This window comes from Oryx dammah, unplaced genomic scaffold (genome assembly GCF_014754425.2).
Source record: "Oryx dammah isolate SB20612 unplaced genomic scaffold, SCBI_Odam_1.1 HiC_scaffold_23, whole genome shotgun sequence".
Lineage (NCBI taxonomy): Eukaryota > Metazoa > Chordata > Mammalia > Artiodactyla > Bovidae > Oryx > Oryx dammah.
In genome coordinates this window covers 15985497-16012537 of record NW_024070207.1, presented here as the reverse complement: position 1 = coordinate 16012537, position 27041 = coordinate 15985497, and the positions used below count along the sequence as shown (strand labels likewise).

At 47.2% G+C, this 27041-nt stretch overlaps 1 protein-coding gene across 6 annotated transcripts in view; it reads right to left on the bottom strand.

The window, feature by feature from the left end:
* Positions 1 to 26507, bottom strand: part of TMEM164 (transmembrane protein 164) — a 181958-nt gene extending 155451 nt beyond the window's left edge. For 2 of the 6 annotated variants that reach the window (XM_040265068.1, XM_040265071.1), the window contains exons 1-2: positions 26012 to 26124; positions 25041 to 25710 (exon numbers count right to left, since the gene is read on the bottom strand). In XM_040265068.1, coding sequence (XP_040121002.1) covers positions 25041 to 25430 — 390 coding nt within the window. In that variant the 5' untranslated portion in view covers positions 25431 to 25710; positions 26012 to 26124. Of the gene's footprint in view, positions 1 to 7520; positions 8982 to 25040; positions 25908 to 26011; positions 26125 to 26412 lie in introns of those variants that run through there. The other 4 variants (XM_040265069.1, XM_040265074.1, XM_040265070.1 and 1 more) reach the window with 4 other exon arrangements.
* Positions 26508 to 27041: the final 534 nt, after the last annotated feature.

The window sequence follows — 27041 nt, the reverse complement described above, 5'->3', positions numbered from 1 at the left end:
AAGATATCACCAAAAATTTTACAGCTTAACACCCGGTTAACAGACGATAAGGAAACTGCCTGCAATGCAGGAAACCCAGGTTCAATGCCTGGGTTGGGAAGATACCCTGCATAAGGGAATGGCTACCCACTCCAGTATTCTTGCCTGGAGAACCTCATGGACAGAGGAGCCTGGCAGGCTACGGTCCATGGGGCCACAAAGAATCTGACACGCCTGAGTGACTAACACTTTCACTTTTCACTTTCAACACCATACTTAATGGTGAAACACTACAGTGTTTCCATGGTGCTAGAACCTGCCTGCCAACGAAGGTAACCATAAGAGACCTGGGTTTGATCCCTGGGTTGGGAAGATCCCCTGGAGGAGGGCACAGCAACCCATTCCAGTATTCTTGCCTGGGAAATCCCATGGACACAGGAGCCTGGCAGGCTACGGTCCATAGAGCTGCAAAGAGTCTGACACGACTGAAGAGACTTAGCACACACACACACCCTTTAAGACAGGGAAAAAGACAAGGGTATCTATTATTGCCACTTCTGTTAAACACTGTATTAGAGGTCTCAACCAGAATGGTAAGGCAAGAAAATGGTATTAAAGATAAAATGACTCCAGAGGAAAAGACACAGGTTTCACTCATTGTAGATTATGATAAAAAATGAACAAAAATCAACTGTATTTCTGGACATCAGCAAATAACAATTACAATGTGTAATTTAAAAAGGAAAAAAAAAAAAAGACCAGAGACTTTACAGGAGAGCTGACCCTGAGTTTGGTGTCAGACTACCTAGTTTCTAAAACCAGCTCCACCACCAGCTGGCTAGCAATTCAGCTATTTTGTGCCCTACCTTTTAAATTCTTGTGAAGATTAAAAGAGTTAATAGGCAAAAAGCATTTAGACCGGTGCCTGATTCCAATGTATTCTTTTTAATGGCTGAGTAATACTCCACTGTGTGTATGTACCATGGCTTTCTTATCCATTCGTCTGCTGATGGTTCTAATGAGGTGGATGAAACTGGAGCCTATTATACAGAGTGAAGTAAGCCAGAAAGAAAAATACCAATACAGTATACTAATGCATATATACGGAATTTAGAAAGATGGTAATGATAACCCTGTATGTGAGACAGCAAAAGAGACACAGATGTTTAGAACACTTCTTTTGGACTCTGTGGGAGAGGGAGAGGGTGGGATGACTTGGGAGAATGGCATTGAAACATGTAAATTATCATATGTGAAACTAATCGCCAGACCAGGTTTGATGCAGGATACAGGGTGCTCAGGGCTGGTGCACTGGGATGACCCAGAGGGATGGGATGCGGAGGGAGGTGGGAGGGGGGTTCAGGATGGGGAACACATATACACCCGTGGCAGATTCATGTCAATGCATGGGAAAACCACTACAATATTATAAAGTAAAAATATTAATAATAAATAAAATAAGGCAAAGAACAGGCATAAAGGAAAAAAAATAGACTTGTACCTGGAACAAAGTAAAAGCTGAATAAATACTAATTGTTATTATCACTGTGAAGAAATAGTTAATAGGCCTATTATCAAGAGCCCTGAGGTTCAAATTATTGGACTCTGACATCTCATGGGTAAAAAAGCCAGGGAGCCACCTGTCACAGGAGCCAATGAAACTCAGCCATGTTGTCCCTTAGGCTTGGCACCAAACTCCCACACCAAACATACAGCTCATTACTCATACATCCTGCTGTCTGCAGTGCAATTAGCAAAAGCACACACCTTTTCTCTGGAGATTTCCGCCCCATCTTCCCAACTCTTTTAACTGACAGCTAAAGTCAACAACTTCAAGCTTTCTGTGAGGATAAGATCCAGAGTTCTTGACGGTTCTTGACGGTTACTCTTCATCATCAAAAGACAAGGTAAACCTCAGCCCCTTAGGGCAGACTAATGCCAGGAGAGTTTCTGGAGGTATTCAAAGAAAGGCTGTTATTTGTTACTTCCTCCATTTCTTGGGGGAAAGGAGATAGACTGTAACTAATATTTCTTTGAGCACCTACTACGTTCCATGCGCTTTTCTCAGGGCTTCACCAATATTAACTCATTTAAATTCTTTCTGTAATCTAATGAGACAGATAGAATTCTTAGCACCATTCTACAAATGAGACAGTGATTAGGTGACTTACTTAAAGCACAGAGCTCAGGAGTGACAGAAATTAGCTTCAAATCCAGATCTGTCTGCAAAGCCCTGCACCAAGCTAGAAGAGAAAGAAATAAATGGGGGAAGTGGGTACTGTGTGTATGAAGCAATGCATGTCAATTCTCCTCCTGAGACCAGAAGGCACAACTCCAGCGGGGACGCACACGACCATCATGTGAATAGAAGACTGAAAAATCAGCAAACCAGCAGAGTTTCCAAGTTAGTGTTCATGATGTAACCAGGTAAAATGCTGCTGCCATTTCATGGCATGACTGAGCATTATTTTTTTAAAACCCACAGAAATACTGCCCCTATGTGGCCTCATTTCACCCTCTCCTTCTCTGAAAACCAAGATAGTCATGACCGGGACACACACCCCTATGAGTGTACACAGACCCAGGTGATCATGAATAAGGTAAAACCAGGCAGGAGCTGAAGAACAGGATGTGCATGCCACTTGGGTTTTGATGTCTCCTGATTTTTATTTAACTCCTTCTACACAGCAGCACTGCCAGGCTAACTGACTTCATGGCCCATAAACGATAAATACCCCCAGCTGCTTTGATCTGGGACTGGTGAGCAAAGACTAACATTTGTGCTGCACTGACTATGTGCCAAGCCCCACTGGCATCATAAACCACCCATCAGGGCTTCCCCTTCCCTGTCCCCAAGTAAATGATTTTGTTTCCCCTAATGGCAGTACCTAACCTGAATGGCAGAAGAGATAACAAGAGCTTGGCTTTGGGGGCAGCCCCTCACAGCCCTTCCTGATGCAAACTGACTGCTACATGTACCATCCAAGGTTCAAGAATATCCACATCCAAACACCCCAACAGTAACACAGAAATATTTTTGAAGATCCAAGCTACTCTTTTAACTGCAGGACCACATAGGTTTTATAGGTTATTAACTTTAAGTGTTCTTGAATACAAGATGATTTTTGATGACAAAACAGATAAAGGAAAGGTCAGTTACACAAGACCTAGTTATGGGTCAATGTGCTCTTAAACTCTGAAGGGAAATAAAAGTTGTACATACAACCTGCTGTTCAGATTGCTTCCTTTCTAAAAACCACCATCACCCCAAACCTTCTTACAAAACAGAACACACATTTTAATCATTCTAACCCAGAGCAATAAAATATGAGTACCCCCTATTTAAGTGCCCTGTTACCCTTTCAGTTTTTATTTGATCTTCAGAAATACTTTTAGCACCACAACAAGTCTTGAAATTAAATAACTGCCACTTAAACAAAGCTGGTTAAATTTTGAGGTGGGTAAGAAGCTGCCTGAAAAGAAACTATTTCTTTATAAACTCCCGAGGAAAACCAGAACCCGTGTGTAACTGCCTAAGCATGGTAAAGCCATTTGAGGTTAACTGACCCATCCAGGAAGCTCCTGAAGGCATTATGAGATTCTCCCCACCTTTACACTTCCGATGCATTTTGTCCATCATCCAGTTCCTTGACTTTTCCATTCTGCCAGAAGTGAGAAATGAACCAAAGTGTCATCAAATGTACGAGTTGGGAGGGATCTTAGATATCATCTGCTCCAACCTTCATTCACAGATGTGGAAAGTGAATCCCAGAGAAGGGAAGTAACCTATCTGACTTTGCAGTGTTGGTGACTGGCAAGTCTCCCAATACAGTCCACCCCACAGCAGAACAGAATTCTGCTACGTGGGACTCTTCTCTTCTAATTCTTTAAATAGGCTTACCGAAAGTTGGCAGACTATTCTTCATCCATAGGGAAAATATAATTGGTAATCTCTTTGTATTCTTGCCTGGAGAATCCCACGGACAAAGGAGTCTGGTAGGCTACAGTCCATGGGGGCAAAGAGTCGGACACGACTGAGTTACTAACCTACACACACAATCTCTTTGAGTGACAAGCTCCACTAGCCTAACAGTTAACACCACCAGCCCTGAAGTCAGCCAAACCTATATGTCTGTACCAGTTTGACCACTTTCTAGCTATGTGGCCTTGGGCATGATACTTAAACCTCTCTGAAGGTTATTGTCTTCATCTGTAAAATGGGAACGCCGATCATAGCACTGATCACACAGGGCATTCAATACATGTTAGTTGTGACTATTATTGGGGCTTCCTAGGTGGTATTAGTTGTAAAGAATCCTTGTGCCTATGCAGGAGATGCAAGAGACCTGGGTTCTATCCCTGCATCAGGAAGATCCCCTGGAGAAGGAAATGGCAACCCACTCCAGTATTCTTGCCTGGAGAATCCCATGGACAGGGGAGCCTGGTGGGCTACGGTCCATGGGGTGGCAAAGAGTCAGACACGACTGAAGCAACTTAGCAGGCATGCACGTGACTATTACCACAATTTGGCACAGTGGAACGCAGAGCTGTTAGCTCTCTATACCTTGTCTGTGTGGGGAAGGGGCCCAGGGAAGAGCAGCCCAGAATCTCTACCTGGAATTACACCTGACTCTTCAGAGAAAGCCCCAGATTTGGAACTGAATTTGGGGCTTGGGAACTGGTAGGGAACAGGGCTAGAAGAAACAGCCTGGTGCTGGCACCACTAGGAACCCATTGCCACTGTACTAATTCTCAGGCCTGTACAGAACACCAGGCCACCTCCTTCCTCTAAGGTAAGACACAACAGTTTAACAAAAAAAGGAGTGACTGAGTCAGAAAAGTGATAAACCTACTAAGCTTGGGAAGCCCATTAGAAACAGCAGGAAAAGTGCCCTAATTAGACACAGAGGGGTTAGAGTCAGTGGCTGTTTCAGTAAAGGCAAAATTCCCCATCTTTAGGGCTCTCACTGCTGCTATTTAGTCGCTCAGTTGGGTCCAACTCTTTGTGACCCCACAGATTGCAGTCTGTCAGGCTCCTCTGTCCACACGATTTTCTAGGCAAGAATACTTAAGTGGGTTGCCATTTTCTTCTCCAGGAGATCTTCCCGACCAAGGGAACAAACCCGGGCCTCCTGCATCGGCAGGCAGGTTCTTTACCACTGAGCCACCTGGGAAGCCCCTTAGGCCTCTTGGGGCCTCTATAATTCCAGTGGTAACCAGTGCTGACCCTCCCTAGGCAAGCCTTTAAAAAAGACTAAATTGCAAACACTCTTCCCTCAACTATAAGGTAGTGAGAGCACACAGCACAAACTGGAATTCTTGTTAAAGTTTTAACGCAGGCCATTAGGTTCACTTGCCCTTCAGCTGATCAACAGAATGTGCACTAAGACCTCAGAGGGAGGCAGTCTGACGCTCCGGCCCTGGTTTTGCCACTCCCAAGTGGGCTGACCTTGGGCAAGTAGCTTCCTGTGCTGGGCTTCTTTTCCCCACTGCAAAATGAAGGGTTTGAACTAGAGGAACTTCAAAGGCCCTCTGACCTCTAGCATTCTCCTGTTGTAAGTTCTCCACATCAAAATGCAGTAATTAGACTATAAACGAGCCTTGATAATAAGCTCCCTAGGGAGCAGAAACCGTATCTGATGTTTCCTGTGTATCTCACAGTCCTGCGTATGATGCACGGCTCAGAGTCATTGCATAGGACATGCTGAGGGATACGGATTCCCACACAGTGCTTAGTGTATCAGACACTTTACACGTGCCAGGTGGTTTGCAAGCCACTCCCACCAGACTTTCTGAGTATGTCAGGTTTTACCATTCCTGGGTTTTTAAAAGCAGTGTTGCACAGGGAAACAAAGCTCCTTGTCACTTCACGTGACAGTAACTGAATACCGAAGTGCCAGGCACCCTTCTGAGGGGCCCTGCAAGTACAACTATTGCTCTTGAGGAACTCCTGAATTTTACCTCATAGAGCTTATTAGATCTCCCCAACAGGCGAGCAAGAAGCTGGCAAACAATGGGATGCACGTTTTACAAGTAATGCACCCACAGGCTTTGGGAATACACAATACACGAAATAGGTGTATTAAAATAGTGTTAAATACACACAACACACACAAGCTTCAGAGGGCCAGTTTAGGCTCAGAACACATGTAATCCAGTCTTCTCCACTAGTGGTTTCTAATCCTAGTTGCATAGTAGAATCACTTGAGGAACTTGAAAAAATGCTCATGTGTAGGCCCCCAGTCGAGACAATTAGATAGGAATGGGATGGGGAAGACAGGTACTGGGATTTTTTAATGTTTCCTTAATGACTGTAGGAGTAGGCACGGGTGAGGACTCCTGGCCTCCACCTTCTCCATCTCCACCTCTAGTCCCAAACTTAGTGACAGGTCCAGCAGGTAACTCGGAGGCCTGCGAAGTCACAGAAATTCCATTTCACTCACTCACCTGACTATTCTCTGAGCCATTAAGATAACTTTGCCACTGCCAAAATGTTTTTGGCCACCAAAATTTAAACAACGAGGGGCTTTCTTAATCCTCAGTCAGAGAAGGCAATTAGGTAGTCCAGCCTCTGCCCCAGTCACTGTATGGAAGGCTTACTTGGCCTGAGATCTTATCCTTTGGGGGGAAGCTTCTCTACTCCTCAAACTGTAATTTGGCTCTTCTCAAATGTGCTACTCTTTGCCTCATCTGGATGTTTCCTTACAGCTAAGAGTATTCGCTCCGTCTGCAGCTGGGCCCCCAACCAGTCTCTCCCCCAACCCCATCCTCTCTTGCCCCCCTCATATATACACATGGCCACTTTGCTTTGCTCTTTTAATTCATTCTTAATCAGCCTCTGCCTGTCTCTAGGCCACCTTGCCACTCTTCTACTTAATCCCTTTCAGCTGAAAACCCTGGCCATGGGGTCACTGCCTCATTCTAGCAGCCCTGTCTCACTGTACCCCCTGCCTCACCCCCACAAGCCATAGAGGCAGCAAAGGCTCTGTGAGCACAGTCTCTCACCCACATGGTGTCTTCTCAGCTGCCAGATCCTTTCTCGTGAGTTGGCTTCCTTCATCCAATGACTCTCTTCTACTGAAATTGCTCTCCCAGGCTGCCTTTCTTTTTTTACAAAAATATTTCTTCTCAATTACTCAAGAAATTTGTATTTACACCAAATTCCAACAATGCAGAAATGTGTTCAGTACAAAGTGAAGGTGTCCCCCTCTCCCAAATGACTCAGGATCCAACACTACCGAGTACACAGTCTTCCAGACTTTCACGAGGTGCTTATACATGGGTTCGTATCACACAGACTGTTATTTCTTTTTAACAAAATATTGTTACCATCTTTCAAAGGGAATACAGAGATCAGCCTCCCTTTTAAAAGCTGTACAATATTCCACTGGTGGGAGGTGCCATTCTGCCACTGGCGGGCTGTTTCCTAATCTTCTCTGATGCCATAACACCCCTGCACACAACTCTTCACACATGAACATTTCTAGGGCAACTATTTAGAAGTGGGTGGGCCATTGGCCACCAGACCAGCCTGTACTCACCAATTCCAAGTGCCTTTTCTCAAGCCTTCCTTGGTCTCAACCTCTTTGCCTCACATGACGTAGAGGGCCTGCTTCCTGAACTTCCTTCCTGCCTTGGGCGTCCTTCCATGTCTGCTTCACTTAGTCTTTTCTTCTGCCCACAAAAGCAGGCATTTCACAGAATCCTCTTCTTCTTTTTCTGGTTTTGCATGATGGTTGCGTCTTCTCCCCTGCCATCTTCTCTAAGTGAATCCCTCCTAAATCATTTTGCCAGCCCAACTGCATCTCAACTGCAGCCTCAACATCTCAAACATCTGAGACTCAACAAACCCCCAAAATGAACTCCTGACCTTTTCCTCTAAGCCTCAGTTTCCTCATCCGAAAAACAAAGGGAAAGGACTAGACTCAGTTAAATGCTTTTTAAAAAAGTTAGGAGTCTAGTATGTACTAGATGTTGTGCAGGGTAAGAAAAAAAAACAGAACATAGATTCTGCATTCAGAGAACACACAAACTAAGAAGTAAGGGAGCGACATAAACAATTATGTAATACAAGGCAGAATCAAATGCTAAAATAGACAAGAATGACTAAATCTGGCATAAAGGCTTGAAGAAACCTTCACAATGGGGAGTGTTGAGCCTTGAATGATGACTGGCATCTCAACAGGAAGAGAAAAGTATTTCTGACTGAGGGTACAACGTGAACAAAGTATAAACTCAGAGTCAGAGAAACGTGGAAGATCATGGTACATGTGGCTGGATCAGAGCACATATGGAACAATGTACTAGAGGATAAAGCTGGGGAATGGTTGAAACCAAGCTCCGGAAGGTCCCAAATCTTATCACAACGAGCTCAGGCTTTCTCTAAAGGGTTTATCTCTCTGCCATTCTCTGGCTGAGTAATAGTAGCTGCCTAAAATACTATGCTAAAGATGATTCTGAACCTACATGGAGACGCATGTTAAGCAAGCATGCTCGTGTTTTGATTAGCAAGGCTGGCCCAGGGTGCCAGATGCACAACAAAGGGCATCTATCCAGCTGTCTGCTCTCCTTGCTGAAGGCAACAGGGAGCTATTGAGGGCTTTTAGGCAAGGGAATGGCAGGACCCAACATGAATTTTCCTTGTATCATTTCTGGCAGCAGTATAAATGATGGACGGAGCAGAAAGACCCCAGGAGAAGGGAAAATCAGTCAGCAGGCTGCTGCTAAGAAGCCAGATAGTGGTGATGATGATCAACAACCAGGTGAATTAGGGCAGAGGAATCAAAGAAGAAAAGCAAGAGATAGATGGGAGAAATAATGAAAGACAGACTCAAAATGACTCAAGAGACTCTGATGGTGGAAGAGAGGAGTGGAAATGCGTCAAAGTTTCAAAGGACTTAACCCGGGTCACTGATGGACTGCAGTGCCATTCACTAAGATAGGGGCCCTAAGGGCAAAGTATCGTAATCCTTGCTTTTCACTCCAAATCCTCCAACCACTTTACGTAGCTTTTAAGCACCCTTCAGTACACTAGGAGGGAAAAAGCAGAAGGATATAATAGACCTTACACATTAACCTACTATCCTTCCTTTTGCCAGCTTGTCAAAAAAATATCATGTTGAATCGGCTCACAATGCCTTTCAGGTCTATTATATCCTTCTGCTTCTCTATATGTTCATTCTATTATTTTTTGAGTGTTTGATGTGGAAACCAACTAAAAATCTTAACTTATCTACTTAAAGAATACTTGTAATAGATAGTGGGACTACATGTTCTGTATTTCCCAAGTCAAGGAAAGGTGTGATCACAGTTTCATAATTTTAAAAAATTAACATTAAAAAAGAAATGTCCATCAATATCTAATCCTAGGATTAGATAAAACCATTGAAAAGACATGTCTTTGAAGGCTCATGCTCTCAAAAAATTTATTTTTCCTATTTAGACAGTGCTTTCCAGCTACAAGACACACTTGCAAATCTTCTTTTACTTGACTTCATACCTCACATTTACCCTGTGAGGTATGAAGGGCAAAGAGAATCCCTATCTTACAGATAACATACTCTGTGCTTGCTATGCACCAGACATTGATCTAAATACTTTATATGGAGCTATGCACTGAATTATTGTACAAAAACCACAGATGGTATTATCCCCATTTTACAAAGATGAAAACATACCCAGAGATGTCAATTAACTTACCCAAAGCAACACAACTAGAAAGCAGCAGAGCTGGGATTTGAACCTGGCCAGTCTGACTTCAGAGCCTAGACTCTTAACTACCACACTTTATATAAGAAGGCAAGTCCCAGAGAGGCAATCTGACTAGCCAAAACTACTAGGTTCTGCCAACCAGTCAGGAACGAAACCTACAGCCAAGGCCCAGGTCTGGCTAATACTTAATCCAATGCTCTCTCTATTACTCTACATTGTTTACCAAGATGAAATGACTTCTTCCCTGGGCTGGCCAATTATTTTGACCTTTTTCCTCTTTGACCTTTGTCACTTCTACCAGAATGAGGTTCTGAAATCACTCACCTGCTGTGGAGCCTCACACAACTGTTCACTAGGATAGGATGCAGGTCTCTACTTAGAGAGAAATGATGACCTCAGTTACAGCCCCAACTGAATGGGTCCCATTGCAAAACCATCAATATCTCGCAGCAGATGACACTGACTTGCCATACAGGCTCACTGAGCATACACCACTCCCTGGACTACCTGCCCAGGGCAAGCAGCAAACAATGGTGGCACTGCAGCCTGCTTCCTCTGTGGAAGAGACGAAGCAAGGGCAGAAAAACACGTTGGAAAAGTAGTTGCTATAGCGGTCAGGTCAAAAGGTGGCCTGCAGCTGTGAGAGCCTCCCTTTCAAGGCTGTCATAGACAATGATGCTCAAAAAAATAAATAAAACACAAGATTTCTGTTTCTCTACTACTGGTCAAGAACAAAAGTTCAGCTTCTTTTATGCTGGAATGGTAAGGGGTAGAAGGAGGCCATGAATGGTATACAGAGCGACAGTGAACCAGTAGATCCACCTCTGCTTCCATTGAGCTCTGTGACTTCGGGCAAGTCACTTCACCTCTCTGGCTCTCAGTTTACTCATCTGGAAAAACAAGTGAGGAGATGATCTCTGAGGTTCTTTTTTTTTTTTTTTTCAGCTCTGATTTGGCATCACTCAGCCATTTCCATCCAGCGAAGCGTTGCTAGAATATTTTCTTCAGTATCTGTAAGTCAACCAAAGAAGAAATGGGCTACAACAAAGGCAAAGAAGAATGCATGCTTGCGTGCTTAATCGCTCAGTCGTGTCTGACTCTTCTGTGATCCCTTTTAACTGCAGCCCACCAGCCTTCTCTGTCCATGGAATTTTTCAGGCAAGAATACTGGAGTGGGTTGCTATTTCCTTCTCCAAAAGAAGAATTAGATAAAACAAAAATGGCCTTTTGCGGAAGGCTGAAAATTATGTAATATATAGGCAGTAGACTTAAGCACAGTACCTGAACCAAGATACATGCTCAAACTGTTTATCATCACTTATATCAAAAATATTATCAAATAGTATTATCAAAAAGTATTATTAAAGTATAGTTTATATCAAAAGTATTATCATCACTACTAGTCCTAACTTTTAGAGTGTACAGAGATAACCAAATTATTATGATGAGCTCTTTCTCCTAAATTAACCCCCTTTTGCCCATATAACCCTATTTTACGTTTATGGTATTTCAGAGGTCTGGGACAGGGGGACCCTAAATGAGCAGTGGCACCAACTGTCCTTAGTGTGTATGGACATTTATGATTGAAGAGTGAGAACCCAATCCCAAGGGAAACTGAAGAAAAAATAAAAGAGAAATGGGAGGAGCCAGGATTAATCTTCAGTTCACTGCAAACTGGCTGTGGAAAGGGGATTAAAGAAATACAGGTGTGGACCACAGTGTGCTCTGCAAACTGTTTTTCAGTTCAGACCCGAAGCAGGGAGTAAGAAACTTGGGAAGATGATCCCAGCCTGGATTCCATGTGTGTCCATCTGAGTAAACACAGCCCTAGCTGTGAGGTATGGCCAAACACTGCTCAGCCAGGCAGAGCCTTTGTGACCTCACAAGTTGAATGCAGCCTCAGTCCAAAGGCCACTGCTGACCTCTGAGGCCCAAGACGGCACCCCACCCCATCCCCACCCCCGCCCCCGCCAAGAGCCTCGCCCGGGGAGGACAGGCATAGGGCTGGGGGTCACTCAGTTCTCTTTGCTCACTAGCCAGAAACCCCACCAGTAAAGAAGGGAAACTGGACTTTAGCTTGGTGCCAGCCTGCAGGGCTATTTTGAGGACAGCTGAACTGCAAACTCCACGGCACTCCTGCATAGGGAAGAGAAACCCAAAGGTAAAGCCAGCCCCTTTCCTCAGGGGCCTTGAGAGTCCTCCTGTGACTAGGGACCAGGGAACCAGGGAGAAAGGCCCAGACGCAGCAGCCTGCAGTCAGTGGTAGCTCAACGGGCCAAGGGTAAAAGCGTTGAGGATAATAAGGTATTTATGCACATGACCCTGAGCAACATTCCTGCAGGGCAGGAAATAAAGTGCAGCAACCAGCATGCACACTCTCTCAAGTGCCTGGGACTTAAAAAAGAAAACTCTACAAATGCAAAATGACAAGGAACAAAAGTGTGGGTAATAAGGGGACCCTTGGGTACAGTCTCCCTTAATTTCTCAGGGTTGTCCTTTGTTTTAGGAATGCCCTCCAAGCCAGTTCCTCCCAGGGAACTAGGATTATTACAGAAAACCTGACCTTACCCCAAGGAACTGCCTATTTACTCACAACGCTTGCAAATAAGCCTGAAGGCCTATCAATGGCCTTGCTGGGGTGGGGCATCCCAACCCCAAAGTTGTAAAACCACAAGACCCAGGCCTTGGCCCCAGAGGGCTGCATAATTAAAGGGGACTTATCTTTAGAGAGGGACTGACTGCTGAGGTTCTAGTTCTGAGAGTAGCTAGTCTTAAAAATGAGAGGGTTTCCATACCTGGGAGATACTCGAAGAATTGTCTTGTTTGTTTGTTTGGTTTTTCATCCATTTGCTGACATGTCAGGCAAGGCACTGGTCTATGTTTAACCTGCCTTTCTCCTCTGATAACTTAACTCTGGGAACAAGCAGCAATTGACAGAGTTGCACTATCTTCAGTCAAAAGAAATTAACAAAGAAGTAAAAAGTCAATCCACGCACCTGTTTCTGCCCACCCCCAAACCGATCCTTTCCTGCTTCTGTCATGTTCTCGTTGGTTTCCTAGGCTACCAATCTCAAGACAGCTGGCACCAGAGAGCCAGTCCATTGATGAAGAGCAGCAATAATTAAGCCCAGAGGTCCCTGGACAGCCAAGCATCCCACCAGTGACAGCCATCCTCCAAATGCTTCAGAAAACACTGGGTGATTTACAGTAACTTCTAAATTTCCCACAAAGCTATCCTTAGGCCTTGAACAATCAAGCAACCCTGCCCTGCAGAGATTATGTGGGTGCCAACTTCATGGAATCAGTATTTTTGCCTACCACATGAAATGAAGATGTCAGCGAAGTTTCTCTTGGGTAAGATTCTTAGAGCTGCCTTCCTGTATCTAATTTCTGTCATCTTATCTCAGAATCAGGCATCCAAGCTCACAGCAGCAGCAGCCATAAGGATAACAAGTCTCATTATCATCATCACACATCACATTACAGCAAAAAAAAGTAGTGACTGTTTACTATCTTAAGTGTTTTATTATTCTTGTCTCATTGTTTCTTTCTCATTATTGTCTTACAACAGCCCTGCAGGGTAGGTTTAATTATTCCAATTTACAAATGTGGTCACTAGTGGGGTCAAAGAGGTTACACAACTTGCCAAGGGCTACACAGCTAGTGGTAGGATCTGAACCCAGGCTTTTACCAACCTAGAGTCAGCTTGTGTGTGTGTGTGTGTGTGTGTGAGCGCCTGTGCTCCGTTGTGTCCAATTCTTTGTGACCCTGTGGACTGTAAGCAGCCATGGGATTTTCCCTCTGTCCATGGGATTTTCCCTTGCAAGAATACTGGAGTGAATTGACATTTCCTCCCCACCTGGGAGGACTTCTCTGGTGGCTCAGATGGTAAAGCATCTGTCTACAATGCGGGAGACCCGGGTTCGATCCCTGGGTCAGGAAGATCCACTGGAGAAGGAAATGGCGATCCACTCCAGTACTCTTGCTTGGAAAATCCCATGGACAGAGGAGCCTGGTAGGCTACAGTCCATGGGGCTGCAAAGAGTCGGACACGACTGAACGACGTTCCTGTTCCCCACCTGGGAAGCTTCCCAACTGGCACTAAAGAACCCTTCTGCCAATGCAGACGACACAAGAGACATGGGTTCCATCCCTGGGTCAGAAGATCCCCTGGGGTAGAAAATGGCAACCCACTCCAGTATTTCTGCCTGGGAAATCCCATTGACAGAGGAGCCTGGCGGGTTACAGTCCATAGGGTTGCAAAGAGTCAGACATGACTGATTGTGCACACACAGTCAGCTTTTACCCAGAATGACCTGAACCACTATATAGTAGTTCTATATATTACTGTGCATGCTAAGTTGCTTCAGGCTTAGTCGCCAGGCTCCTCTGTCCATGGGATTCTCCAGGCAAGCATACTGGAGTGGGTTGCCATGCCCTCCTCCTCCAGGGGATCTTCCTGACCCAGGGATCGTACCTGCGTTTCTTATGTCTCCTGCATTGGCAGGCAGGTTCTTTACCACCAGCACCACCTGGGAAGCCCCCTATTACTCCTATAGTACTATACAGTACTATTACTACTACAGTTGTCCCTTGCTATCCATGGGGGATTGGTTCCAGGACCCCCCAGGGATACCAAAATCTGCAGATACTCAAGTTCCTTGTATAAAATGGTGTCGTATTTACATGTAACCTTGCACATACTCCCATATATTTCAAATTGTCTCTAGATTACTTACAACACCCAACACAATATAACCAGTTTCAAGTGCACAATAAATTCAAGTTTTGTGTTTTCAAACTTTCTGAAATTTTTTTCCCTAATATTTTCAATCTGTAGTTGGTTAAATCTGCAAACTGGAACACACATTTATGGAGGGCTGACTGTACTATGAAAAGCTGCTAACATTTATTGCTGACAATGAGCCAGAATTTCTGCCAAATGCTTAAGTTATTCCATTTAATCCTCACAATAGCCCTATTAGGTAGGTAGTGTGATTATCTCCATTTTACAGATGAGTTAAATTGATAGCAGTTAAGTAACATGCCTACGGTCACACACAATTCATTGTTGTTTGGATGCTCAGTCATGTCTAACTCTTTTGCGTCCCCATGGACTGTAGCCTACCAGGGTCCTCTGTCCATGGAATTCTCCAGACAAGAATACTGGAGTGGGTTGCCATTTCCTTCTCCAGGGGATATTCCCGACCCAGGGAGTGAACACATGTCTCCTGCATTGGCAGGCAAATTCTTTACCACTACCCACCCAAGGTCACATGATGATGGAGCTCAAATACAAACCCAGGAAATATGGTCCAAAAGCTCAGTCCACTCAGCCGAACCTGCATTAGGAAAAGGAGGCATTTCTAATGCCCAGCTTAACTTAGCCAGATTCATTGCCATGTCCCAGTCCAAACCTACTGGGTCCCAGTGAGAATTCCCCAAGTAAATACCAAGGAGGAAACCTGTCTAGCCCCTCTGTGTACGTGCCAGTAGCTCGGATCAGATGCATCTAGGAAAAGAACAAAGCCCTTTCTAGAAGTCTCTCCTAGCCAGTTTCCCTCGTGTCCAGCAGCCTCTCCTAATACTCTACCCAGAACATCTAATAAGTGTTTACCCAGGGCTCCCAGAGCCGTAGTTAAGGGCCTTAATGTGCAATCTGGCTCTGCGCCTTGTTTAATCAGCACCTGAATGAAAGTCTCTTTGCTAGCAACAGCCTGAGCACAAAGTCTTTCTGCAAACACAGCTGGTCGACTGGCAAAGGCGACTCAATTCACAGGCAAAATACACCCTGAGTTTATACCACCACTGATGTGTGCTGGAGACAGGGAGACTGGGGGAACTGAGATGGAATTAGAATGGGCTCATGCTTCCTTTGGGCTTCCCAGGTGGCACAGTGGTAAAGAACCTGCCTGCTGATGCAGGAGATGCAAGAGACATGGGTTCAATCCCCAGGTCGGGAAGACACTCTGGAGGAGGAAATGGCAAACCATTCCAGTATTACTGCCTAGGAGAATCCCCAAGACAGAGGAGCTTAGCAGGCTACAGTCCATGGGGTCACAAAGCATGGGACATGACTGAGCAACTGTCATGCACGTTTCCTTTCTCCTCAGATACTCTCACCTCTCACTCTCCTACCAACCTAACACCTGCCCACAGGACATGGCTTAAACTGGGTCTGCCCGACAGTCCAATCCTCTCTAAGGACTGTCTTAGAGAAGACGGTCTCTTGCCATCTATTCTGTTTTCTCAGAGCCACCAGGCCCGCAACCAGACTCATCCTGCCCTGCCTGCCTCCTTCTGACGTTTGCTCCAGCAGCTACTGTTAAGGGTACGCAGCCAACGGAAAGATTCCCCCAACCCTCCGCTTCAGGATCTCGGGCTCACAACAGGTCAGTGTCCCTTGACACACCACACACTGACAGACACGCAAGCCATGCTCTGTTTAGCTGGCAGCTCTTTCTCTGGGAAAGAGCTGAGTAAACAGAGAGGGGCGTGCCCAAAAAAGGAGGAGCCCTCCCCAGGCCTTCAGATTTAACTGCTGTATTCAAGACCTTGGAGGGAGACTTACCCTGGGCGTTCAGCAAGTAAGATAGTAAGACACCGATAACCCCAGTTCTCAGGGTGGGGGAAGATGGGAGGTGGAGCAGGAGGGAGGCCAACAACTGAGCAAGGAGCATGGGAAAGGCCACCTGCTCAAATTCTGAGACACACCTAAAGTAAGGCTAACAAGGCCCTTTTAAAAAGTCCTGCCCTCCCCCACCTCTGTTGCATCTGAGCCATTCACACCGCAGTATGAACCTCCTACATGGAACTGATTTATTCCTGATTTCCTTGGAGATAGGACCTCCTCTAGTGAAACAAGCGTTTAGATGGAGTTGATCTGGAGCTTTGAGCACTCTGGAAAGAGGCAAACTTGGATGGGGTGAGTTGGGGGGTTGGCGGGGGAAGACTTGGAAGCAGGGGAAAATAAATAGAGAAGAGAAAGGTAGAAGAAGAGCATCGAAACATTGCATCAGTTCTACATTCCTGGGGGCAGCAGCCACTAAAAATCATCTGGTGGGGGGTGGAATGCCTGCTACCTCATTTCCTGCATTTAATGCCTGCTCACTCTCCTCTGTGTTCCGTGTGTCTGTCCTTGACCATGTGGGCCCTCCTTGGGACAAAAGAGAGAACACAATGCTCTATCTCACAAGCCCCCTATCAAGGACTTGTGAGCAACTGCAGCTGTCTTATCAATAGGCCAGAAACGACAGAGCATTCCAAGTTTTACGTGGTTTGCCAAGGGAGAAATACAAAAACAATACCTGTCCCTGATAACAACATGCAAATGACTCCAGGTAAGAGTTGTAAAGCTTTCCTGTGAAAGAGGAAGCAACTTTGTGCCTTTACATGTATCGTTTCCTATGCCAAGAAACCCTTTCCTTCTGCAACACCTAGCCACCTCCTAGTCAGTCATTCACACGTTTATTGAGCACCTACTATGAGGTGGGTCCTATGAGAGCCACTATGATAGAAAATAAGACAAACAAGGACCCCTGCTCTCAAAGAGTTAACATGTCTCCTTAGTGAGTCAAATGTCACCTCCTCCAGTATGCTTTCCTTAATTTCATCAGGAAAAAACAAAAACCCTCTGGTCCTCTATGTTTTGTTCAAATCTGTTACCATACACGTCACATTGTAATTTAGTTGATCTTTTTTTCTTGCCTGTCTCATCTCAACTGTGGGCAACATGAAGGCAAAAAATGTTTCTTATTTACCTTTGAATCTCCAGTGCCTGGCACAATGTTTGACACACAACAGGCACCGGACAAATGTTTGCTGAATACATGCAAGAATGAATACATTTCCATGAGCATTTAAAACTAAAGTCCTGCAAATAGGATGCAATAATTCTGTGTCAGTATTTCATCTTGTTAGTTCCCAAAGATCTCCAACACTGCAAGAATGGCAAAGGAAGGTGATTAAAAAGAGGTTTGGCTGAAATCCTCCACTGATAAAAGCCACAGGCACCCAACAGGCCACTGGAACGCCAAAGTTACCTTAAAATCCACCTCACAATAACTCGGGGTCTTCAACCTCTAATTTAAACCACCTTATTTAACACCCACATAAATACCGAGGTACTACCAGAAGACCAAATGCCCACCCACAGGCCATCAGAATCACACCAATCAGGAAGAGTATCTGAAGCAACATCCCACCTCATGCTTTGCTGCTGCTAAGTCGCTTCAGTCGTGTCCGACTCTGTGCAACCCCAGAGATGGCAGCCCACCAGACTCCGCCGTCCCTGGGATCCTCCAGGCAAGAACACTGGATTGGGTTGCCATTTCCTTCTCCAATGCATGAATGTGAAAAGTGAAAGTGAAGTCGCTCAGCTGTGTCAGACTCTTTTCGACCCCATGGACTGCAGCCCACCAGGCTCCTCTACCCATGGGATTTTCCAGGCAAGAGTACTGGAGTGGGGTGCCATTGCCTTCTCCGACCTCATACTTTAGCCACTAGATAATGTCTCTCAGTGTGGGATCCAATGCTCACCGGCATCAGAATCACTGAGGAGACTGTAATAAATGCAGGTTCCCGTCCTCACCCTATAGGACCTAGACTGACTGAGACTCTGAGTGGAGAGCCCGGCATCTGCATGAGAACAAGGTTCCAAGGGAATCTTTCACAAAGAAAATTGGAAAAGCACTGCGCTCCACTTCAGGTCCAGTCAGTCAGTTACTGGCAGAAGATGCTCTCAATTTAACAAAGGATATGAAAGATCACGGATGTGTTAGTGAACTCAGTTGGAGGTGGGGAGTCCTTTCATCATGTATGCGTAATCAAATCATGTTGTGCACTTTAAATATCTTACAATTTTCTTTGTCGATTATACCTCACAAAGCTGAACACAAACAAAGTTAACCAAAAAAATATATGAAAGACCAGAAGTTGAGAAGTCTGGCTCTTCTTGCAAAGGGTATTTCAATGAAGCATGATGACAGTGAACAAGCTATTGAAAAATATAAAAGGGGAGAGATAGAAAGTGAGTTACCAGCTTAATAACAGTTTTTTTAATGTCTGATATTAAAGGAGGGAAAGAAGAAAGTAGACATTTCCAGATGTCAAACCAAGGGATTTAAGACCAAGATCCAACAGTGCAATTTCCTCAGTGCAATGAAAGTGAGCAGAAACTTGGGGCAGAGAATGGGCTGCAGTTCCTAATAACCAGCTCTTTGTGATGGAAATTCAACAAAAAGATGTGTGAGCTGGAGGTAAAACCACCTCTCTTTCTGGCTATTTCCAAAAAAAAAAAAAAAATCCAGACAGGAGTTTCTCTTAATAGGCACAGGAGACACAGGAACTGTGCCCATGAGACCTCAAGGGAACACAGACAGAACCACCGGAGGGAAAAAGAAAAGAAAAAAGTCAGTTCTGTCAGCCAGTCAGTCAGCCAGCATTATCCAGGCACACTACACATTAAGCAATTAACATGCACATACAGTATTGTATTAAGCTCTGCAGGGTGTTACAGAGGGGAAAAAAATACTCCTCCTTTCCTTAAAGAAAAGTATACACTCTCATGGTTGAGAATGAACAAACATGTAAAATCAAACAACCCAGTTGAACACTTACCAAACTACCTACTTGTATACAAAGCCATGGGCTTCCCTGGTGGCTCAGATGGTAGAGAATCTGCCTACAATGCAGGAGACCCGGATTCAATCCCTGGGTTAGGAAGGTTCCCTGGAGAAGGGAATGGCAACCCACTCCAGTATTCTTGCCTGGAGAATCTCATGGGCAAAGGAACCTGGTGGGCTACAGACCATGGAGTCACAAAGAGTAGGACATGACTGAGCAACTAACGCTTGCAATTTTCTCATGCAAAGGCAAATGTTAAAGAGGCTAACCATCTGAGGAATATTCAGAGTTGGGAAAGGAGGACAAGAGGCATTGGTGGAATGAGTGGAATAACTGTGGAGTCAAGGTCAACTGGAAAGTTTCCCAGAGGAGAATCTTCAGGACCATCTACAGAGCAGAGGAATTCGCGACAGATCCCGTGAAGACAGTGATGAAGGAGGTACTTCTATGGCAAAGGGACAAAAATTCAGGGGGCCTGTGGATCACCCCCTGAGTAGGAGCCTGCTGCATTCTATTACTTAACAGCAAGCTCCAGGTTACATTGTATTAACAGGTGCACAGTGAGAAAAGGCTGAGAAAGAAATCTTTCCTCTCTGCTGGGTGTGGGCTGGACCTCTGGTCACAGTATCCAGTTTTATAGACTGTGTATGAGAAGGGTATGCAGGCGCGGGCAAGGATCCAGAGAAAAACAACAGAACTAATTAGAGGAATGGATTCTAAGAGCTATCAAGAAAGGTGAAAAGAAATTGAGGTTTGTCAGTTTCTGAATCAGAGGAAAAAAATCTATTGGTCATCTGCCAGCTCTGATCAGCTGTACCTGGCGTCTGTTTAAGTGACCACAGAGCTAAGCAGAGGATTAAAATGCTTTGTTTCCATGTGGCCCATTTCATGAAGAAGATCAAGATAGGAAAAAGCTAAATAACTTGCTCAGGTTCCCTAGCAGGCGACAAGCAAAACTGGTATCATCATTTTAAATCCCAGGGCTGTCTATGGGTTATTTAATCCACCAATCCACACCATTTCCCTTGTAATGGAAGGGACTCTGTCAAAGACTGTAACAATGAAAGATGGAAAAATTCTCTGCAAATTTCCTTGGGAGAGAATATAAAACAAACTAAAAAGGAATGTCATGCCTCACTGCTGAGGCCCATATAAACATCACCCCCTGGTGTCCCCCTGGACTGATGACACAGGACACAGTCCATCTGATAAGCCAGCAGATGGCTGGATCCCTCATTGCACCCATTACCCACCAACATCAATTGCAACCAGGAGCAGTTATCAGTGCTCCAGACAACAGATGGGGATGAAGAGGTGTGGTTGGTCTGAAAGTCAAGGAGGCAGGGGACAAAAAAGCCTAGTTCTCAGATCTATCAGGTTTTCTCTAAAACAAATCCATCACAGAGCAAATATAACATACCCGTGTACATTCAGTGAGTTCCAAAAGGTGTCACAAAAAGCTCAGGACCATTCTGAATATGTGCCATTCTGTGCTTTCGGCAGAGTGAAGTAGGAAAGTAAACAGTGAGACAAAAGCAGGTTAGCCATATTTGGTGGACATCAGCCTTCTAATATATCATAAAGACAGAAAAATAGCAATGCTAACTCTTAAAAAATGATGGGGCTCACTTGGTCTTAAAGGCTAAAAACCAGAGGCTTGGTGCTCAGGGGTCAATAGCATCAATTATTATTTGGCAAATGTCCAGCTGAGATCCAGAGTGCCTTATGCACAGAGACACGGAGGGTTAAACGGCATATGCTATGCCCCACCAAGTTCAGGGCCCAACTGGGAGATACTGACACAGATATATACACAACCAACTGGAAGTGGACAATTAGACAAGACATCCAAAATTCGATCTTTGCCTTAAGTTCCTAAGACAGAGACAATCTAACTAGATGCAAAGGATAAAAGGCCATGAGTTTTTACAGACACAATCAGTCAAACTGTCTGCAATTTTAACCCTTCTGCTAAGAAACTGTAGATTTTAGGACTTAAATAGCTATGACAATCTCTTCCTGCCAAAGCCCCAATTCCCACTGTTGACAGCTGGGTTCTAAAGCCACCCCTGCCAGTACCTAGCTGGCAGTGTGATTTCCGTTTTGTTCTGTTTTGTTTTGTAAACAGCATAAACAGTCAGTAAATTCATTCCGTGTCACCCATACGGACTAGCTAGCCACGCTTGAAGAAATACTTCTTGGTGTAATGGGTAAACACCACTGATATTCAGCAAGGGGTTTAACAGTGGTGCGTTAATCCTGGTGCTTGCTGATTCCAAGAACCCTCAAGCATCCCCGGCTTAAGTCAGATGTGAGAAGGTGCTGGTTTAATACTACAAACCTCCACCAGTCCCAGGGCCCTTGAGATAACAGACGAGGCCAAAAAGTAACCTGACAGCAGGAATATTATTCAAGAACAGGACTCGGACACAAGAAGTACCCTGCCCTGTGCTTCTAAAGCTGGCAGTTGCCCAAAGGCAGCATGGCTATGAGGAGGGTCTGTGTATCAAAGGCCTTGGGAGTAAATATTTTACAGCCTGAAAAATGGGAGGTAAGGAGACTAGTCATTCTCCCTCCAGTGCTTCCATTTCCTGGCTGAAAGTAATACTGCCCTTAGTACAAACTTATACTGCCTCTGCAAAACAAGGCCTTCTATAAAGCTATAATTGAGTCATTTTATTGAGAGACACACATCAGAAATGTCTCTAAGCTCCTGCTTTCAATTCAGCTCATGTCTCCCTTTCCTTATCAGGACCTCTGAACTCCATAGAATTTACTGCCATGATATAGGCTAACTCAGCTAATTCACTTGCCAAAGTATTTGTATTCAACACTTCCCCTTTGGAACACACACAGTCACAGGATAAATTTTAACATCTCTCTGTCCAGGCTCAAGCTTATCTAGCATAACCATAAAAAAGATAGTGTGTGTGAAAGGGTCTTATAAAAGTTAAGAGCTAGACAGATGTAAAGTATGATTAATACTAACCCCCATGGACGGGCTTCCCTTGTAGCTCAGTCGGTAAAGAATTTGCCTACAGTGCAGGAGACCCGGGTTCGATCCCTGGGTTAGGAAGATCCCCTGGAGAAGGAAATGGCAACCCACTCCAGTATCCTTGCCTGGAAAATCTCATGGACAGAGGAACCTGGTGGACTGTAGTCCATGGGGTCACAAAGAATGGGCATGACTGAGCAACTAACACATGACTAACAACCCCATGGACTGTAGCCCCCTAGGCTCCTCTGTCCATGGGATTCTTCCCACAAGAATACTGGAGTCAGTTGCCATGCCCTCCTCCAAGGGATCTTCCTGACCCAGGGATCAAACCTGTATCTCTGGCACTGCAGGCAGATTCTTTACTGTCTGAGCAACCAGGGAAGCCCAAATACTAACCATACTTATTATCATTAGTCATTACTGTAGCCAAGTTAGAAAACTGTTTCCATCTGTTGTAATGGCACGGGACAACAGCAAAAGCACAGTGAAAGGAATCAGTTCACAGTTCCCCAAACATCCATCTCTCTGCAGCACTCAGCCCCTGAGGGCCAACATCATCTATATGGATCCCTAAGGGTGGCCTTCTCGGGTTTACTTTATGGGGAAGACACAGGCAGCGAAAGATGAGGCTGAGAAGATGAACCATGACCACCTGAAATTGGCGAGGAGACCAAAAGCCATTTCTGGAATAGCTCTGTGTGGCACCCCCGGGCACTGCTTATGAAGGAAAGAAGCACAGCACACAGATTGTCAAGACCTAGAAATTCAACTCTGCCTCGTTTGCAGCCAGGCAGACTGACAGCCAGGACAAGTACTTTCCCCAAAGTCACACAACTAATTAATGCCAGAACGAAGCCTCCAGAGTCTTCTAAAAGCCTCTAAAAACCTTTCCACTGAAAACCATGGTGCTGCCAAGTTTGACGTCATCACCCCAGCAGCAGCCCCAATCGGGCTGAATTTAGTTCTTTGTTGACCTTCTAGATATGTGGTTGTCAGAGGCCTCAAGACCCCTTTGTCGAAGAGGCACCCTCTGACCCTCACCACCTGCCATCCAAAAAAAGCACTCCTGTCCCAAGAGCCTCACATAGCAATGGCTGAGATGTGTTGTTTCCTTTCATTAACAAAAAGCCCATTCATTAAAAAAAAAAAAAAAGGAAAGAAAGAAAGAGGACAGGCTCAAATTTACACAGGTCTAACTAGGGGAACCCTTGGGTTTCCTGTGAATGGCATCACTTCCCAAGAAGACCTCTAAAAAAAATGCTCCCCACTCCAAGCCTACTGGATGCTTAGAGCCATCCCATCACTAAGAGCTGCTTTATTCTAAATCTGTCTACACCTCCTTACCACATCTGCAAGACTGAAAGGGGTCTGTGGTCATTCACCAGTTTCCAGATTGGGAAACTGAGGCCAAGAACCTACCATCCAATGACTTCCTACAACACAGAGCTAGCAAGCATCCGCAGCGTAAGTAGGCAGCACCATGCTGATCAGCATCAGCCTCCCAGAGACTGCTCTGCATTCCAAAACCCCAAAGAGGGTGGGTTAGCTTTCCAACCCAGAAAGCTAATTCATCTTTTGGTTGCAAGCGAGCAACCTCCCATCCCCGAGTCCCCCCGCCAGGCCTGTGAAACCAAGACAATTATCTCAACCTCCTGCCCCACACAAGGTTGTCACGAGTCTCCTGAGAAAACAACCTTCTACAAATATAAAAGCAATAAAGATGATAATGACAGGTTTCACAACTGTCCCTGAATAAAACACACCAGGTTTTCCACAGCCTGAAATCTAAAAGAGACAGACCCCCACCGCACCCCACCCCCTTCTCCTCTTCCTACCCTTCCGTGATATTATAGTTTTAGATCATCTCTCTACACAGGCTGAGTACAAAAAGACAGTCTCGCTCTTGGTTGGTGCTCACCGATTATTTTTATGTATCTGGCAACTTTCCTTTTTCAATCTCATTTGTTTTTCTTAGCACCGCTAATGGGAGATAAAGAAATCAGCTCTCTGGGCACCCCTGGACTGTGACCTCAGGAGAGAGAATAAGAGTGATAAGATGGAGAGGTTTGCAGGAAATAAATACCCTCTCACCACAGACAGAGAAGAGGTCACGAGTCTGCCTGGGGTCTGCTTCAGAGTGCAATGAGTTGGAGTTTGGCGATGCTCTGACACCTCAGAACTCAAAAGGCAGACCTCACCCTAACTCCGTAAACTCCCAAAAGAAAGTCATTAAGAGAAACCTACAAAAGTATTTCCCCCAAGTATGACAGTGGAAACCGGAACCTTCTGTGACCACCTCCAGGAAAGAAAGCCACCAGGCCTCTGGGAAATAGTGGCAGAGGGAATGTGGGGGGGGGGGCAGGGGAAGTGGGGGGGGGGGGGGGGGGTTGGTCCATGGCTGCCCTCTGGTGATCCAGAAGGGAACCTGGCTGGGGTCAGACTTCCTGCTGGCAAAAGGCCAGGGTAGGCCTGGGAGGGGAGGGGCCGCTGGCCTGAGTGCTAGACTTTCCCAGGGCTCACCACCACCATAGGGCTGACGCATTGTGCAAAGGTGGAAGGAAGCCAAATCTGAAATCCGCACCCAAACAGCCACTCGTTGGAAAATCATTTTTAAGGGTCCCACTGCCCGCAGGGGTGAGGTGCTCTACACGGCCAAGTGTCTTGAGCACACAAATGACTCTGCTGGCTGAGGCTGCCGGGAAGGGGTGGGGGAAGTCAACAGACTCACATGCATCATGGTGACCAGGTGACAGGGGTTGAGCAGGTAGATGACGGTCTTGGTGGCGAACTTAAAGCCCACCTCCACCCCGAAGGTCAGGCACAAGGCTACTAAGAGCAGATTCTTGCTCAGGCTCTCTTTGCCTTCCTCTGGCCGCTGGGTCACCTGCTCTGGCTGGCAGCCACGGCCACCCCTACCGTCCTCCTTCGTCTGCCTCAGGATGTGCCGCAGGGCCACCAGGATCTCCAACAGGGCCAGGGTCAGGACCACCACACTTTCCAGCAGCCGCTGCTGCCAAGAGAGGAAGGCAGCACAGTCGGGGCCCCCATTGCCCGCAAAGCTGGGGTCCACGCCCCCATAGAGCCAGTCCAGGAGACTTTGGTAGCTATACCGGGACATGATGCAAAGTGGCTCCCCACGACCACCGTGCAGGAAGCGAGAGCGAGATGGAACACAAGCCCCGAGGGTGGCCCGGGTGGTGGAACATATACGGAGGGCACACCCCCGCCCCCGCACCCCCCTCCGGACCCCGGGGCAACTAGAGCAGGGGACGGGAAGCTACACGCGAGGCCCGGGGCCAAGTGCTGGCTCTAATTTGTCCCTACGGCTGCCTGGGGAGCCCCCCGCGCTTCTCCAGTGGCCACCAACGAGGCAGGGTGGAAACGAGCCGTTGGCCAATCTAAAAGGAAGGAGAGGAAAAAAAAAAAAGGTCTCAAAGAGGCAATTGCATCGGGAATTACGAGGCGGGGAGGGGTAACTAGCGAGGGAAGAAAAGGGGAACAGGGCAGTGGCGAAGCAAGCAGGGGTCGGGGGAAGTCGGAGGCCGGGAGGGTCAGGGCCAGGGTTGAAGGGACGCGGCAGGAGCGAACCGGGGGAGACGGCGAGGGAACACGCGGCGGCCAGGAGGGGAGCTGGCGGGGCCGGGCCGGCGGGGAGGGCGACGGGGCTGGCGGGGACGCCGGACTCCTCGTCTCACGCACTCGCCACAGGGGGATCGCTTACTCCTGCAACCGCGTGGCCGTCTCTGCCCCCAGCGAGCAACTTCGCCGCCGACGGGCCCCTCCGAGCCAATTTAGAGCCGTCCCGGGCCAGCCTCCCGCCCCCGGGTACACCCCCGAGCCCCCAGCTCCACCCCCCGGCCCCAGACGCCCGCCCTCCGGGCAGCACCTCCCCCAGCCCGCCGCTAGCCCGGGACCTGCCCCCCTCGCGCGGGCAGCGGCGAGAGGAAGCCAGGAGGGAGGGAGGAAAGGCGGGCGGGAGGCCGGGCCAGCCGGGGGCTGGGCTCCGGCCGGCCCCCTCCCTCCGCCCCGGCGCCGCAGCTTCCCGCGCCTCCCGCCCGGCCCCAGGGACGGGTTGCCGCGCCCTGCGGGGCTCCACTCACCGGCAGTCGGCCCTCGGCCCCGACTGGGCGCCCGATCGGCTCCCCGCGCCCCGGCGCTCCGCTCCCCCGGCGGCCGCCACGGCCGCCGCGCACGGCTCCTCCTCCCTATCTTCCTCCCCCTGCAGCAGCCGCGCTGGCTTCCTCCTTCTTCCCCTCCCTCTCTCCTCCCCCTCGCCGCCGCCTCCCCGCTCCCGCCCGGCTCGGCCCCTCGCCGCCCCCCCACTTCACGCCCGCGGCCACCCCGCCCGGCCGCCTCCCCTCTCCGGCCTCCCCGCCCCCCAGCCGCTTGCACTCTTCACACCTCCCACTCCCCCTTTCGGCGCCTCGGCCTCCCCCCCCTCCCCCGGGCTCAATCCCCGCCTCCTTCCCCTCCTCCCCTGCCTGCCTCGCGTTCTGCGCTCGCCCGGCCCGCACGCGTGCACCGCCACCCTCCCGCACAGCCGACTACGGAATTCGCTCCTCCGCGAAGCCGTTTGGACCGACTCCGCCTCCTGCGCCCCGGTTCTCCAGGGCGCTTCCTTGGACACCGGGCACCTAGTAGGCGTTTAGCCGGCCCTCGCTGAGTTCTTGGGGGAATGGACGAGCCTGTCTAGTGATAAGCCCCTGGGCTTTGGTAGGTCCGCTGGGTG